Raw genomic sequence first — 18,143 nt, 5'->3', positions numbered from 1 at the left:
ATTGTCAGAGCAAGGCTTAGTGCAGAAACCGTCGTGTGACCTCTTAATAATGAAACTTAAGAGTCAATTCAAAATTAGGAAGAGATTTGGTGGAGGTTAAGCATAACAAAGACCTGATATAGGGGATTTTCCAGAATAGAGTGACAAGAGAATTTTTTCAGCTTTTTAATATTTCACTAAAATTTCTTAGAGAAAAGATACATGTTTATAAAGACATGAGTCCTGTGAAATGTAATTATCATAATTTTATGTGACATATAATATGTAATATGTAAAGAAATGAACTTTAATTAGACTTTTATATTTTATTCTTTAATTAGGAAAACCAATAGATTTCCATTCATCTCGAAGTGAATCTGAAATTGTGCCAAAAGTTGCTAAAATGACTGTATCTGGAAGGAAGCAAACCATGGGATTTGAAGTGCCTGGGTAAGGTTTATAATCCCCACCTTTTTTTGAAATTATTTTGTCTCCTGCTAGACTGTAAGAAAATATATCATTAACATTGAACTATCACAGTCTTCAGTAGGTCATGATACAAAAGAAGGGGGTGAGAACTTACACTTAATTCTAGACCTATCTATGTATGTTACTTATTCTATCTCACTATCCATTTCCTCATATAATTAAATTATTTATAGCTACTTTAACAAAAAAACTGTGATTTTGTGAAATCTAACACTGTGAGATAGGGACTATTTGTGCCACTAGGTGGCGTAGGTAAGCAGCATTTGGGAATTTCATGGACTGTTGTTGGTTAACCATGGAATCATTTATTAAATTTTTTTGCTAATATCTTTAAACTCTTAGATTTTCATATTGAGTAAAATGTATCAGTGTTACAAAGTCATAAAATATAAAATGAAACATACCTCAAGTTTCAAATATCTAGTGAAAAATGATAAGTCATACATTAGTAATGCCCATTATTTGTTCCCTCTCATCAGTCTCCAGAATTCTCCCCGGAGTTTTTATAGACAAAGGAAGTGGATTGCTTGAAGCTTAGCAGCACAGGTTGAAAACACTAACTTTTAGCCTCTTTAAAATGTTTTAGATTTTTAAATCATTCCCTAATTTTTTACGTACATATATTTTCTTTGCCAGTTAGATAGATAAGAAACAGTGTTACCAAATATAAAAAATAGAAGTTTTTTTTTAACTTCCAAGAAATATACTTAGTGGACTTTTTTTCTTCTTCCTTACAACATTCTTGTAAGTCAATGGATATATCATGCCTCTTGGTTAGGAGGAATCAATGATCACCTGGTTCAATCATGTGATTTTTTAAAAGTAAGATTTTATTTATAAGATTTCAGATTTAGTGAGGGAAAGAACTCCATATCTAGGACATAATAGGTGCTTAGTATATGTTAGTTGAATGATTAGATGAATGAAAAAGTTAATTTTTAACTTGGATAAATCTAGCCCATGAAAATAATTTTGAATCCTGATTCAGTCACAAAAAGCTTAATGTATATCTTTTCTCTCTGTATTGGGATGGGGTTGTCAGAATCATAAATGTCTTTTTTTTTTTACCCTTATGTCTTAAGTGCCATTTAATCATATTATGGGATCATTTTTCTTGAGAGATAAATCAATCGATCAGTCACACAATTTCTTGTTCTAAGGATTTTGTAATCATCCTGCAAAAGGTTTCAAAAGTCTTAGAAAGCATGCCAATAAGCTTTCCAGTGTCATTTAAACAAGAAGAAAGATTAAGCCTGTAGGTTCCTGTTCCCACTTTTGAAAAGATGGTGTAGAAATAAAATGGACTCATCATTTTATTATATTAAGATTATAAAATTATATCAGAAAACAGCTGAATAAACAGACATTCAACCAACTTACTCTTCTTTTCGTATCAGTCAGTAATTAAAGCCTGAAACCCAGAATGGTAATTTTTAGACTTCATGTTAGAGATTTTTCAAGGTTTTAAAACATTAACTTTTATTTCATAAAATAAGCGGAACTTTTTTACTAAGTACAGATTTACCCAGAATACGTTTCTAATTACTTTGGTTACTTCCCGCTAACCATATATAATTTAGTGAATTAATTTTTAGTTTACCTCAGGTCTACTTGGAAAGGAGTATTACCATGAAAGTGAGAAAAAAACAAACTTTTCACGTTACTGAATTGTAAATGAAATAATCAAGTCAGACCCGTGTTTTGTGAAGCCCTTCCTATCTTGAGCAGCCCCTGCCTGGATTGGTGGGCAAGCTGCACTCCAGGCTTCTACCTACTCTGTCAACCATAGCTGTTCTGCCTGTATGTGTTTTCAATGTTGGAGTCTTGGAGTCAGCATGTTTGGAAAGGTTCTGTAACTAAAAAACAGAAGGATGTGAAGCCAAAGATTGTTATTTCTCCCAGGTCTGATTAGAACCAAAGCTTATGTGTTACCAAGCTTTGTGTTACCATATGTATTACCTTCATAATACAAAGAGAAGGGGCTGAGAAATTACACTTAATTCTAGACTTATCTATGTATGTTACTTATTCTATCTCACTATCCATTTCTTCATATAATTAAATTACTTATAGCTACTTTAACAAAAAACCCTGTGATTTTATGTTAAAATCACATATGTAACGTGCATATGTACATATGGTAACACAAATCTACACAAATTTGAATTTCAGTTATTTTACAGCATGTTTTCTTATCATAGTTTTGGTAGAAAGTTTTTCTTCTGGGATCTTCCAAGTCTGTGTTTGTGTGGTTTGGGTCTAGTTACTTACCATTTCTACCTTAATGGACTCTAACCACTTAGCAGAGGTCATTTTAGGTTTGCAAGTGTAAGGAATATGAAGAGAGAACTCTCCCTTTTTGACATTATAGGACATCAATGGAGTTGGTTTAAACACTCTTTTCCTATCTCTGCTTTCTTTAGAGTAACTGCTGAAGAAAATGGTCATAGTTTCCACACACCTCAAAAAGGACAACCTAATGAAGATACCACCATTGCTGCTTCTGATGTTCTTGAGACCGTTTCTAAATCATCTCTTCCATCCCACACCGTTCAAGCATCAGAAGAGCAGACTTCAACACAAACGCCAGTGAAAAAGTCTAGCAAGCTGAGGCAACAAATAGATGTCAAAGCAGAGCTGGAGAAGCGGCAAGGAGGGAAGCAACTACTCAACTTAGTGGTCATTGGTAATGTCCTTTGCTCTCTGGATTGTCAGCTCTGCTTTAGCCTGACAACTTTCTGGTTGCAGCATGGAAACTCGTGTTCCGCTCTGAGTTTCTCTGTGGGTGTAATGGACAGACAGCAAGGGGGCATTGCATTGTAACGCTTTCTAGTCACCCCGGGTGAAGTAATGCCAGGTTACCGAGGCCATTAGGCTTTCTTGTGATGTTTTCAATTTTGTGAACATTTTGAAAATGGCATGTCTGGTTGACAATTGTAATTTCCAAAAACCAGGGAAATTCCCCTCATCTCTAAAAAGACATGCTCTCTTCCCTCCATTTAGTTGTTTTAAATATCACTTAATAAAAATTGGTATTTATTACTCTAAACACTGACGTGAACTATTGAATTATATATTCATGCAATGCCTCAATGTGAACAGCTTCTGGGAAATGTACCTAGTATTAATCCTGAATCAATTTTCCTTAGGTCATGTTGATGCTGGGAAAAGTACTCTGATGGGCCATATGCTTTATCTTCTGGGTAATGTAAACAAAAGAACTATGCATAAGTATGAACAAGAGGCTAAAAAGGCTGGCAAAGCTTCGTTTGCATATGCATGGGTCTTGGATGAGACTGGAGAAGAAAGGGAAAGGTAGTCACTATATTTCAAAATTTTCAGTTTGAAATGATATATAGTCTTTTAATTAAATATGTAAAATGTGTTGAACATGTGTGAAACATACCATGAAATATTTTAGACTATTTTTAGAAAAAAGCTTTCAATTATTTGGGAAATATTTTTATTGTAGTTTTCATTACTACGTACATAATGCATCTACATATGTTTTTTACTATTCCAAATTCAATGAGAATAGTTTAAGAGAATGTTTACTAAAAATTGCTTTTAAAAAGCAGTAAAAACACTTAGCTGATTATTCAGTGCGAGAAGTTTCTGTTGTTACTTCCTAAGTATATGTCAAATTGACTTGATTTTGAATTAAAATTGTAAGTAAGACTTAATTTTACATCAGATTTTAGAGGAAAGGTAACTTTTTGTAGTAAACTGTCTTCTGTCTGGAATCAAAATGACCAGTAAGTGCAAATGACGAGACTTAATTCATTTTATAATTTTTGTACTATGTTTTCATGAGACAAAGTCAACAAGTGATTCCACCTATCTCCAACCATATGGACTTAATCCAGTCAGCTACTTCTATATCTGATAACTGTGTTCAGTGCTAATATCAGGGAGATTCTAGTAGGCGAATGCAGCTCTGGCTAAAAAAATAATACTTCTTTTGAAGTCTTTGGGATGTTGATATACGAGGCCTGTCTGGAAAAAGTCCAGCCATTGTTAATATAACACAAACTATTTGTGCAACATCCATGTAACCTGGCATCCAGGGAGAGTGGACTGGAATGTGCATACGTGAACAATGACGACTTCATGGCAATAGTCAGTGGGAGCAGTAGATGCCATTGAGTGAGCATGTGTACTGTGTGGCTCTCACGTTCAAAATGACTGAGCGAGTAGAGCAACAAACCTCATCAGATTTTGTGTTACGCTTGAATGTTCCTCCATGGAAACTATTCAAGTGATTCAGAAGGCCGCAGCTATGGGTAGCTGGTAATTGGCAGCCACATCACAACAACGCACCAGCTCATGCATCACGTTCTCAGACCCAGTTTTTTGGCAAACCATTAAATGACCCTGGTGACTGAGCCTGCCTTCAGCCCAGATTTGGTGCCCTGTGACTTCTGGCTTTTCCCAAAATTAAAACCACCTTTGAAAGGGAAGAGATTTCAGACTGTTGATGAGATTCAGGAAAATATGACTGGGCAGCTGATGGCGATTGGAACTGTGTGAGTTCCCCAGGTGCCTACTTTGAAGGGAATGGAGGCACCTTGTGTACAGTGTTTCTCGTATCTTGTATCTTCTTCAATAAATCTCTCTACTTTTCATAGTGCCTGGCTGGATACCTTCTGGTTAGACCTCGTATATCACCTTAGAACGGTTAGGAATGGGGGCAGCAATGGCACCTATGTGAGGGAAGAAAGAGGACACCTTAATAATAAACAAATGGCAAATGTTTTAACTGTGCAAAGTAATTAAAGATGCTGAAGTCCTCTGAAAGTCCTAAATCAACAAAGAGGTTATTCTCTGTTCCCTGATGTCTTCATCTGAATGTGATTAGAGAATATATTTGGATTTCCATACTTTTTATAAGTGTGTATTTTTATTGGAGTCTTGGATAGTCTACATTATAATGTATGAGGTAATTCTCAATAAAGGGGGTCACATTATTCCTTAGCTTTTCTGATAAATAGGAATTTTCTTACAGTTGTCATCTTCAGTCAATATATAGTATCACAAACTTGTTTTCCAACCTTGTAAGAAAAGTGAGTGGATAGTTGCAAATTTTTAGAAAACTTATAGTGGAAAACAGTGGAGTTTTGTATGATGTCATATTAGAAATCTAAATGATTTTCATCTGTTTACCATGCAGATTATTAAAATATATAACTTTTCTTTGTGTCATCTGTTAAGTAGGTGAACAGATTGAGAACACTGTAAATTAGAATGACTTGTTTGAATTTACTTAATATGTGAGTTGAGCTGGCTAGTAAGATAATCTCATTTCTAGAATGATCAATAATTTTAGTTTTGTTTTTTTTTAAATAATATACCTGCTGGTTATCTGTCATATTTTTGCTGCTGCTAGTTTTCTGTTGTTCAGCATGATGCAGTTTTTATAATATTTCTTCAATATGTAGATGGGAGAAGCTTCCAGATATATAATGGGAATTTTAACTCACTACTATATGTCCCTTAATAACATTTCAAAAATATAACGTGCTGCTTATCCCAGCATGTTAAATATTTGTAAATCCTCTGTTCTGCTTGTATGTTGAACAGAAATTAGTAAAATGAGTGACATTTTCACATACTTAGGCTTACAAATCCAGACCAGAGCCAGGTCAAAGGAGTATATTGTAGTCAAAGAAGTCTTGGTTCATCACTAATGTAAAATAAACTATTTGGGGATTATTAAAGAGAACAAAGCATGATTTTTCAGAAGCTCAAATGGCCCGTGGTTTCAGATTAAACTAGAATGACTAGAGTTAGGAGACCCATAGCAACCTTCCTGCTAGGGTGAATGTGAAATCTATCCTTAAAATTGTTAGGTTGTTAGGTAATTAAAGAGAGTGCTCATTCATTACTTTGGACTATCCTGGGCAAACCAGATAAACATTCACCTAGTTCATTGCCCACATGATTTCTATTCTAAATTTCTGAAGTCTAGAATGACTTAGTACCTTTTTAGACCCTCCTTGGGCTTTCTCATAATCTGAATCTGTTGTACATTTTTGTGACTGTGGTCTGCAAGAAGGATGAAATGGGATATGAAACAAATTACTGTTCATCTTTATTAATCTTTTAAAAAGTGGGCATCTCCTTTGATATTTCCTGTTTTCTAAGTGTTTAACATACTGACCAGTCTTACAAATGAAAGTTTTATAAGTTTATTTCCATAATTACTGAAGCGTAAACATAAGGAGATGAGGAAAACTACCTCCTGATAGTGGTCATTCTTCATTTCACTTTTTTCCATGTGCAGAGTATTTACTGTTGCCTTTTTTGGAGATGTCCCCGTATATCTTTCCTTGCTTGCAATCTATATTGCTTCCACACGGTCACTGCCCTGCGCCCCCCAACCAAAGAAAAATGAGAAGTATCTATTATTTCGTTTAAGTTTTAGCTGCAGCCACAACTTTGTTTTAAAGCTATATGGATTTAATACTCTCGCAGCAGAAATTCCAGTCAAAAATGTTAGCCTAATTTCTCAAAGTAATAGACTATTTATTGAAATAATATTGCCATTATTAAGAATTTAGCCAGTCATTTAACTTACGAAATAATTTAATCCGTAACACTGATTATTTATATAGTTCATTCTAACCATTTAATTTTTTTCTTTAAGGGGAGTAACAATGGATGTTGGTATGACAAAGTTTGAGACCACAACCAAAGTTATTACATTAATGGATGCTCCAGGCCATAAGGATTTCATTCCAAATATGATTACAGGAGCAGCCCAGGTACCAGATATTTCCTTAACTATTGGGCACTAATTGTACATAAAATTTCCTGATGCTGAGGATGATTCTAGGGTTCTAACTTTTAAAACATTCAAAAATTTTAACTCTTAAAAAAATTGAAAATATAGAGAAATATTTTTCATAACCTATCAGTACTTTATAAAACCTTTTCTAATTTATTACAAAGAAAAAGTATGTAAAAACTGAATTTCTTTATAGTAAAAATAATGGTAAAATGGTTAATGAGGTATTTGTAGCTTTATATTTCATTTGTTAAATTGGAGTGACTCATTTTAACATCTGCCTTTTTACAATATTTATATTCAAATCCTGTATATTTATTAATAATTAATTTATACAGAAACAGTGAAGCTTGGGAGTTTTCCCTTGTGCTTTATTTACTTTCTTTATAGAGTTAAAAAAAACAATTAATAAAGTACTGATAGGTACTTTATTAATTACAGTTTGTAAACTTACATGATACTTAATAAAGATACTGAGAAGAAATCTAAGTAATTAGAGCAATGAAAGTAACATTGCACCTATTAGGACATTGATTTCTTTTGTAACAGGTGATTACTGGAAAACATGGAGAGTTCAGAAATTTGCCTGTGTCACTTGGCGAAAGTGTGGCTTTGGCAACTGACCATTTTCTGAGTTCTTCCACTTGTTAGAAGAGAGTGTTGATATGAGCACTTGTCAGCCTAAAAAAAGATGTTATATGTATAAGTTAAAATACATTTGAGGATAAATGAGAAAGTGTTTCAGAATGTCAATTAAAATTCTAGGATATTAATTTAAGGTTCATGGAAATAGCACAAATAATTCCCATTTTAAATTAGTATATTTCTCATTGCATTTACCAAAGGATACAACATATTTTTATCTTTTTTTATATGTAGATATTTCTGTATATGTGTATATATATATATATGTATGTATACATATTTTTCTTTGTTTAATAAATACATATTGAATACCCACTATGTTTCAAACACTATGATAGAAAGTGTGGGATATGATGGACTACAAAATACATTTTAGAAGTTTATTGGGAATGGCAAACACCAGAACAAGTATTTATAGTAGAATATTTATGAATCCTAGAACCAGAGTAATCTTACAGATAATTTATTCCACATTCCTATTGAATTAGGGTAGGAAGGGCCTTAGAGATTATCTAATTGAATGCCATTATGTGACAAATGAGGAAGTAGACTCGAAGCTATCGCGTTATTCACCCAGCATGCAGAATAGTGCGGTAGGCTTTGAGGACACAAAGAAACATATAGGACATGCCAGCTCTCCTCAAGGAAATCACAGTGTAGGAAGGTAAGACATGTAAAGACAAAGTTACACAAATGTACTGCAAGAAGAATATATGCAGTATACATGATGAGGGGAGAGAACTTTATACTGCTTAAAAAGCCTGTCATGAAAATGTGTAGGGATTTGAGCTTTCATAGGTAATTGGCTGCACAGAAAGGAGAAATTGACCAGTAATTTTTTGGAGAAGGTAATAGGAAAGAGGGTTAAGAAGAATACTGTGGCCTTAGGTATCTTAATACTAAGTAATGAATTTCAATTTTAACCTCAGAGAGTAAATGTAATTTGACAGTTGTCAGCAAAACCTGATGAGGGAGATTCACAATTTGGATTTGGATTTGGAGGTCAGGGCCGGGTGTTTTATATAAACTGTACTATCCCCCCTCAATATTTCTGTGGAGTGAGTAAATGACACCCAGAGAGATTATACAATTTGCTTGACCTGTGATGCCTGCTAGTGACATCAGTGAGAGAGCCAACTTCCAAATTGATTGCTCCAGTTTGTGCTCCTGTCTAACAATCCCTGGCCAAAAGAACTGGATCTCATTAAAGAAATTAGAATTCACCATTGTAAGTTATGATGGAATTGAAATGAATGCAGCACTTAAGAGTAGAAGTATGTAAATTGCCCTACCAAAGTATGTGGATGATACTCTCAATTACAAAGTTGTGTTCACAGCAAAGTGTCTGATAAAGTCTTTGCTTACTTTATGACCATCTTGTTTACCACTATGGTGAGGATTATATGATGATGTATGTGAAATGCTTTAAAAACTGGGTAGCTCAAACGTAAGTGTCATTGAGGAAACAACAAAGACAAAAGCTGTTGTGGACTCTGTTCTGACCAAAAGGCCAGGCAGCTTGGTGTGTAAGATTGAGATAGGGTGATGATTGTGTTACAGTCTGAGGTGGCCAAAAGGGAGTGCCAAATTTAGCCACTGTATCCTGGATTACAGAGAAGCAGATTTCTGTGAGAACAGGTATGCGTACAAGGCAAAAACTGTAAAAGGGAAAAATGGAAGAACATTCTTTTAAAAATGTCCTGACAGTGCATTGGACAGACAGTTTAGGAGAATGAAAGTGGAGAACATCTAAGGTTGCACAAACTTTACTGCCAGTTTTCAAAGTCTGCATCCACATGATGCAGGTGGAGTCAAGTAAGGAAGTATCACACAGAGGGGTGTTGGGAATCCATAAAGCTAGTATCAGTAAGGCTAATGAGGAAAATGAGCTACAGCTAAGGTTTGCCTTTTTTTCTTCTTTTGTGTAAATTGTGTATGAGAAGAGAAATATCTTTCATCTGATTCTTAGAATGGTCCACAAAGGTTTTTTGTTGTTCAGGATTCTTTCTCAGTGGCTGTGTAAGGTGAATGACTCATTTACTCTTTTTTTCATTAATATAAGCAATGCTGTGACAGTATCTTCGTAGATCCATAATTACTTATCTAGGGTAAGTTCCCAGTGGTGGAGTTTATGGGGGAAAAAAAATATGTTATAAAGCTCTTGAAACTTCTTGTGAAAATGCCCTCCAGAAAGTTGTATACTTAGAGTCCCACAGGCAGGATCTAAGAATGTCCTTTGCCCTCCACCCTTACTTAGAGTGAGTAATTTTGTCTTTTAAATCTTTGCCAATGTAATCTGTAAAAGTGGGAAAAGGGAGGAATATGCTGTATTTTTAATGCCTTTTTTGTTTTTTAATGAATCTGAATTTTTCCATGTTTATTGGCCATTTTATTTCCTTAGCAAGTTGTGTTCTTTAACTAGTTTCTTATAGCTATGTCTTTTTTTCCTTTTTTTGGTCAAGACTTAATTTGATTGTAACTTTTACCTTATATATTACAAGTATTTGTCCCTATTTTGTTTGTTTTTCCGCCTTTACCTAGATATGATAATTGTTATTTAATGAAATACGGGATTTTTAAAAATTCTTTGTCTTTCTTTTCCTCTGAATGCTAATACTTTTATTTAATGTAAAAATTTTAATCCATCTGTGTAATTCTTTTATTTGATTTGCTTTGATGTTTGGTGTTAGGTTAGAGTCTGCATTTCAAATCAGACCGACACAGTTAATTGACTAATCTGTCCTTTGAATTAAAATGCTGTGACATTATTTCTAGTTTTGATTGTTTTTCTTCTTCCTTAGGCGGATGTAGCTGTTTTAGTTGTAGATGCCAGCAGGGGAGAGTTTGAAGCTGGATTCGAGACTGGGGGCCAAACACGAGAACATGGCCTCTTGGTTCGTTCTCTTGGAGTAACGCAGCTTGCAGTTGCAGTCAATAAAATGGATCAGGTATTTAAAGGCTTTATGAAAATTCATTTTAGGTGCTAATTAAGATGTTATTCTGCCATATTGATGACTTAGATGTGGCTAGTGTATATTATTAGTCTAGCGGCCATACTTTAAAGATTAAATTCATGATTCTGGCATTAAATGAAGGACATATGAGTAATTTTTAAGCAAACAAAATTTCTTATATTTAAAATTAATTAAAATGTCTTAAAATTATTTTTAGTTTTAAAATAATACACATTTATTTTAGTCTAAAGAGAACCTAAAATAACCTGTATTTCTTTTTTTAATTACATTTTATTGATTATGTTATTACAGTTGGTCTGATTTTTCCTCCTTTTACCCTCTTCACCCAGCGCCCCCTACTCCCTCAGGCAATGCCTTCACTGCTATTTATATACATGGGTCATGCGTGTGAGTTCTTCAGCTACTCCATTTCTTATACTGTGTATCCCCATGGCTATTCTGTAACTACCTATTTGTACTTCTTAATCCCCTCACCTCTTCACCCCTTCTCCCCCTCCTCCCATCTGGCAACCTTCTGGTAACTGCTTCTTTTCTCTTGCTTTTGAGAGCCTCTCTTTATCTTTAACCTTTGGCGTTTTAATAATGATGTGTCTTGGAGTGGGCCTCTTTGCATCCATCATAATTGGGACTCTGCGCTTCCTGGATTTGCATGTCTATTTTCTTCACCAAATTAGGGAAGTTTTCTTTCACAGTTTTTTCAGCTAGATTTCTAATTTTTCGCTCTTTCTCTTCTTCTGGCACCCCTATGAGACGAATGTTGGACCTCTTAAAGTTGTCCCAGAGGGTGTTTATAATATCCTCATTTTGGGGGATTCTTTTTTCTTTTTGTGGTTATGTGTGGTTGTTTTTTGCTTCCTTATGTTCCAAATCATTGATTCGATTCTTGGCTTCATCGACTCTACTGCTGTTTCCTTATACAGTGTTCTTTATTTCCATTAGTGTATACTTCATTTCCAAACTGGTATTTTTTTATGCTGTTGAGGTCCTCACTAATTTCCTTTAGCATCCTTATAAACAGTGTTTTGAACTCAGCGTCTGACAGATTGCTTATCTCCATTGCGTTTAGTTCTTTTTCTGGAATTTTGATCTGTTCTTTCATTTGAGCCATGTTTCTTTGCCTCCTTGTTTTGGCAGCCTCTCTGTTTTTGTTTCTATATATTAGGTAGAACTGCTGTTTTGTTGTGTCTTGGTAGTGTGGCCTAATGTAGTATGTGTCCTCTAGGGTCCAGTGGCACAGCCTCCCCTATCACCCAAGCCGGGTACTTGAGGTGCACCCTTTGTATGGCCTGAGTATTCCCTCCTTTTGTACTTGAGCCTTGATTGCTCTTGGCAGGCAGATCAATGAGAAGGATTTACCCAGGCCAGTCAGTTGCAATGACTGGCTGTGACCACTGACCACTACCCTCTGCCATCCATGGATGATTAGCTCTGAGGGGCAGGGTGGTGGTGCTTGGACATGGTCTGTAGCTGGGTGCATTGGCCCTAGGGTTTCCTAGGTGTTGCAAGCCAAGGTCAGCCCCCACCTTTGTTTTGCCCAGGGCCACCCTGCCCGAGCTAAAAAGCAATCTGAGATGACTGCTGCTTCTGCTGGGCTTGGAGATTGCCAGGTGAAGCCAAGCTGTGACTCTAATTTGGCTGCTTCTAGGGCTCCCTGAAGCCAGCTATTGCCTGTTGATAGGATTTAGGAGTCAAGACAGGCCGTTCTTATCTTCAAGGTAGGTCACACAGTGTTAGCTAGGTTGATGGAGTCTCAGATATGGTACCAGCCTACCCGCTCTGTGGGGGGTGGGCTCAGCCAAGGGATGGTGGTCTCTTCTCACCCCGATGCCAGACACTTCAGTCTCTCCCTGTATACCACTGGTGCCCTTTAAGCTGTCACCTGGGTGCTGGAGATCAGAGGGAGCGAGTGAGTAGGTAAGTCTGTGTGTGGGTTCCCCAAGAGGAACTCCTTGGAGCTCCAGCAACCTTCTCCACTGACTCAATCCCCGTTGGTTTTTGCAGCCAGAAGTTGTGGGGACTTATCTTCCTGGCACTGGAATCCTGGGCGGGGGTCTTGTTGTGGGTCTGGGACTCCTTGTTCCCAAGATATCCCTCTTGAATTTTTATGCATGTGGGTGTGGGGCCAGCTCGTTCGCATCTGCACCCATCCTACCAGTCTGGGTGGATGTGGTTTCTTCAATTCCATAATTATCAGACTTTCATTCAACTCAATTTTGTAGTTGTCAGACTTCAATTCAACTCGATTTCTGACGTTCCTGAGTGATGGTTGTTCTATAGTTTAGTTGTAATTTTTATGTGGTTGTGTGAAGAGGTGAGCCACGTCTGCCTGTCACCATCTTGATTGGAACTAAATAATCTATATTTCTAATGATCCTTTCCCCCTAAAAAAACTTTATCCTTTTCCTTTTGTACATCGATACAATTTATTTTTATAGATTAGAATCTTTCATTATAACATTGAGTTACAAACTTTTGTTGTCTGCTTTTTCAAAAAATTGACAATATTCTTGTGCATTTGTCCAAGTAATAATAATTTTTGTCTTGTTTTTATAGCTTTATTCTTGTCTGTTTTAAAGATACAATTTCTTCAGACAATCTCCTACTTAAGGATATTTCCAGTTTAGTGTATATTTAGAAATAGTTTATGCTGTGGAAACTTCTGGGCCAATGGCATATACATTTTTTAAGGCTTGCTGTACATGATCAAAACACCTTCCAGAAAAGTTTTAGTTACTTCCTCTTGGCATCTGTGGTGGAGTCACTTTCCCAAGCTGTTATCAACACTGCTGTAATTAAAGGATTATTTTCCAATTTGATATATAAAACACAATATTTCTTTTTTAATTTACTTTTCAATATTTACAATAATGTGTAAATATACTTTGTATATTTATTGTCCATTTGTATTTTTTTCTTTTGGAATTATTTATAAATTTGCTAATTTTTGAAACATCGATTTGTAAGCATTATTAAAGATATTAATCTTTTATTTTGTCTTAGATACCATTTTACCATTTATTATTTTACTTTTCATTTTGTTTGTGGTGTTTTTTTGACATATATTCAAATTTATAAATGTATACAGGGTCTGGCAGAAGTAATGCCTGCTTGAGTGTGGTTGGTAGGGTAATAATATGGGTGTAATAATTTATAGTTTTAATTTGAACATTTCACCCAAAATGTCAAATGTTGTGCTTGAGTGTGATATTGTTATGTTATAGAATTACATGCTTATGATTTTGTAATAAAAAAGGGGCATTTTTTTATGTCAGACCATGTATATTTTTTATTTTCTTTATGCTTAGATATTTTCTTACCCTGGAATCAGATACATATTCTCCTACATTTTTTTACATAATTTTTCTGTAATTTCATTTTATATACACACTCATATATACCTTTTGTCTTTCCCCAGTGTTTTAGTATGAAAATTTCAAATATAAAGAAAAGTTGAAAGAATTTTAAAGTAAACACCCATATTATACCCACTACTTAAGATTCTATTACTTGCTTGATCACTTTTTTGTCTATTTACCCCAGTATCTATCCATAATCCATTTAATTTTGATTTGAATTTTCAAGTAAGTCATAGACATTGCTTCACTTACCCCTAAATACTACAGCACGCATAATGTTATGTAGAGTTCATATTACATAAACATTTTTAGTCTATTTGGCTTTATTTCAGCAGTTGGCCCAAGCACAGTTAATAAATTACTTGCTTTTTCTCCCCAAGTTCGAAATCACTTTTAGCTTCTACAAAAATTCCTGTATGTATTGGGGTTTGTTTCTTGGCTTTCTGTTGTAGAAGTTACTTTTAGGTGATATTGATAGTTAGATCTTATATTCTGAATTTTAACTTTAAAGGATATTATATTTAATAGATTTTTATATTTATATTTTATCTTATATTTTATTTCATACATTTAAATTTTATAAATAGTGTGATCTGAAGCATAGTTTTAACAATAAATTGGATTTTTATCAGGTCAATTGGCAACAAGAAAGGTTTCAAGAGATTACTGGAAAACTTGGACACTTTCTTAAGCAAGCAGGTTTTAAGGTAAGATAATTTTAAATTTATTTGGTTACTTTCCTTGAGTTTCATTTTGTTGTTCTGAGAGAAAAAACTAGTTTCTTTGGTGTTCTTGTTAAGTATCTTTAATTCTATTTGTTTTTATTTCCCTTGTGTATCTGTTGTCTTGGTTCTTTGGATTATTTCACCTTAAATTGCATAATTTTGTAAATTGGCATGGATTTAATATAAGTAAAAGATTTTTTTCCCACCTTAATACTGTGGGAATTAAGGTGGGAAAATATTAATATTCCCACAATATTAAATTTGGTATATAGATTTAGGGAGATCACAAAGAAGAGTTTTCCAGCAAAAATGTGAAATATACCCAAGATACTAGGTAAAAATGCTTGTATGTTTTGGAACACACTTATAAATTTCCCACAAAATCAAAAAAGGTGATGCTGTCAGATGAGATAACTTCAGGATTGTAATTCTATGATTTCTGTTTCTTCCTTATAAGTACATCGTTGTTGCTTTTTCTAACTTGGTGTAATTATGCTAATGATGAACCTTTTATCTTTTTAAAACAATGTTATAAATATCATATATTTAATCTTTTATAATAGGAAAATGATGTTGCTTTTATTCCGACAAGTGGTCTCAGCGGTGAAAATCTAATTACAAGATCTCAGTTGAGTGAACTTACAAAATGGTATAAAGGACTATGTTTATTAGAACAAATTGGTAAGAATACTGGCTCACTAATTTTTTTTTTTTTAGATTTTACTTATTTTTCTTTTAGAGGGGAAGGAAGGGAGAAAGAGAAAGAGAGAAACATCAGTATACAAGAAAAACATTGATTGGTTGCCTCTCACATGCAACCGGCAACCTGGTCCGCAACCCAGGCATGTGCTCTGACTGGGAATCTAATTGGCGACCTTTTGGTTTGCAGGATGATGCTCAACCCACTGAGCCACACCAGTTAGGGCTGCCTCTAACTTCAGTGCATTATAAACTTGATATTTAATGAATTCTTTGTGGTGGACAGTGATACATATGCAGAAGCATAGGATTTATAGTCAGAGGAGCTAAGTTTGCAGTTTTAAAATTACATTTAATATTTAAACTGATACTCAGTTTTCCTTATTTAATTAATGAGGATCATACCCTATCCACCTCACAGACTGTCGTTGACATTAAATGATTTAACGTGTATGAAACTACTTTATAAACTACAAAGTATTATATGAATGACAATTTGCTATTAATTTTTATATTTATAAAAAATTATTTGCTAAGAGATATGGGGCTTTAATGGGCTCTTTGGACATGAGTCAAAAGTTACTTTTAAAGTAAACCGTGCTTTTTTGGCCATTTTTTCCAGATTCCTTCAAGCCTCCTCAAAGATCTATTGATAAGCCTTTTAGGTTATGTGTATCTGATGTTTTCAAAGGTAAGTGCTCCCTCTACAGTACTTCTTCGGCATGACCCCTGCCTTTGAATTCTCTCCTGACCTCTTTTCTTCGACAAACTTATTATATAGTCCTTTGAATTCTCCCTTCTGTATGCCAGCGTGAGGACCACTGCCAAATTAATCTTAAAGGGCACAGTTTTAGTTAGTTAACCCCCACTTCCCAGAAAAATCTTTGATTTACTCACCATTTCCCCATCTCATACTTACCTTCCAGGTATGAAAAAACCTTGTCCTTTGTGCCTCAGGTTTTTTTCCTCCCACTGGATCACCTTAGTTTCTGTATTCGTCATCCAAACTGGATCATTCACTATGTCTTAACCACATAGGGGGGTCTTTATTGCCACTGTGTCTCCCCATGTTTTGCTTTTCTCTCTCTCTCTATTCATTTCCTACCCATCTGTAGGAGTCTGGGTTCAATCGGGGTATAGATACTCCACATCGGTAAAATGGACAGTTTAATGTAAAGAATTATTAATATGGTAAAAGAGTGACTATAGGATAATAAGGACACTGTATGGTACCCCAGGGCTGAGGACCCAAACACAGAAAGGTACAGACCCTGCTGGGGGAGGTGCTGTCTTTAATACCTATGAATAAATCTCACTTAATGAGTACAAGGAATACTACAAAATGGAAATGGAATAAAAAATCTCAGTAAGTAGAAAGACATAACACATTTCTATATTAGAATAATTAGTGCAGTAAAGGTGTCGGTTGTCCCCCAAATGTCCTCTATTCACGGAGCAGGCAGCACAGAGTGGGTTTGGGGCTGGGAAGCAGTACATTGGTAACTGGTGAGTTCACCAAACACATACCCTAAGGTGTTCCTGTGTGGTCTCTGTATCCTCTGTCATTGCATTTTTTGTGCAGAATTATAACTGTTTTAGTGCTTTCTGCTTCATTAAGATTATAAACTCCCTCGACAGCAAATACAGTCTTTTCTCTGTATCTGCAAGACCTGGCTCCGTGCCTGACACCAAATACATGCTTAATAAATGTTTAATCAAGAAATGAATGAAGGTGCCTCACAAAAATCATTTTAAAAAACTGAAATTTTTTATTATTATTAGCTTCTAGGCATTCTAATAGTAGAGGAAATATGATAAAGTTTTCCAAATTATTATTATCTATTTAAAATATAAGAGGTGCTTCATTTTCTTTTTTGATTAGCAGTGTTTGCCAACTCTACTTTTTCATCTCCCATCCTGTCTCCAAGCTGCTTCCTGGCTTCTGCCTGTACTGCTCCCCTCAGTATGTTCCCACTGAGGCTACCAGACTTCTGGGTTGCCCATTTTTCCATTCTATCTTACATCCTTCTTACTTGAATTTCGTGCAACTTCTGATGCCAGTAGTCACATCTGCCTTAAAACTTTTCTCCCTTGGTTTCTGGACCCACTTTCTCCTGCTTTTCTGTCTGTGTCTTTGGCTTCTCTGTATCTTCACTGTGGGCTCCTCTTTCTCTGTCTCTAACTAGTGTTCTGTTGCTCAGTCCTCTTACCTACCTGCTCCCTTTGTGCACCCATCCGGGAGTTCGTCTCCCTTCTGTGTTGTGATCCTTCCCAAATCTGCATCTCCAACGCAAGCCTGTTCATACTCTCCAGCTACATGTGCCAGCTGCCACCGGACAGCCCCCCAGGCAGTGTGCTCCTGGCACCCCGTTCTCATGGAATTTGGTGGGGTGGGTGTCCCTGGAATGCACCTTCTCAATCTGTATGCCTTGTAGGCACTTCAGATTCACCAGTGCTAACATGGATCTTGTTTTTTAATTTTCTCTCT

The 18,143-nt window shown here is 35.3% G+C and overlaps 1 protein-coding gene across 2 annotated transcripts in view; it reads left to right on the top strand.

Annotated features, from left to right (window-relative positions):
- HBS1L (HBS1 like translational GTPase) overlaps nucleotides 1-18,143 on the top strand; it is an 83,191-nt gene that overhangs the window by 48,855 nt on the left and 16,193 nt on the right. For both annotated transcript variants that reach the window (XM_054570002.1, XM_054570004.1), the window contains 8 exons: nucleotides 321-429; nucleotides 2,892-3,154; nucleotides 3,618-3,783; nucleotides 7,115-7,232; nucleotides 10,702-10,848; nucleotides 14,864-14,938; nucleotides 15,520-15,637; nucleotides 16,278-16,346. In XM_054570002.1, coding sequence (XP_054425977.1) covers nucleotides 321-429; nucleotides 2,892-3,154; nucleotides 3,618-3,783; nucleotides 7,115-7,232; nucleotides 10,702-10,848; nucleotides 14,864-14,938; nucleotides 15,520-15,637; nucleotides 16,278-16,346 — 1,065 coding nt within the window. The remainder of the gene's footprint in view (nucleotides 1-320; nucleotides 430-2,891; nucleotides 3,155-3,617; nucleotides 3,784-7,114; nucleotides 7,233-10,701; nucleotides 10,849-14,863; nucleotides 14,939-15,519; nucleotides 15,638-16,277; nucleotides 16,347-18,143) is intronic.

This window comes from Pteronotus mesoamericanus, unplaced genomic scaffold (assembly GCF_021234165.1).
Source record: "Pteronotus mesoamericanus isolate MK-2021 breed Mesoamerican mustached bat unplaced genomic scaffold, CSHL_Meso_final contig_20, whole genome shotgun sequence".
Classification (NCBI taxonomy): Eukaryota; Metazoa; Chordata; class Mammalia; order Chiroptera; family Mormoopidae; genus Pteronotus; species Pteronotus mesoamericanus.
The sequence above is the reverse complement of the archived record's forward strand: the minus strand, read 5'-3'. Positions and strand labels throughout refer to the sequence as shown.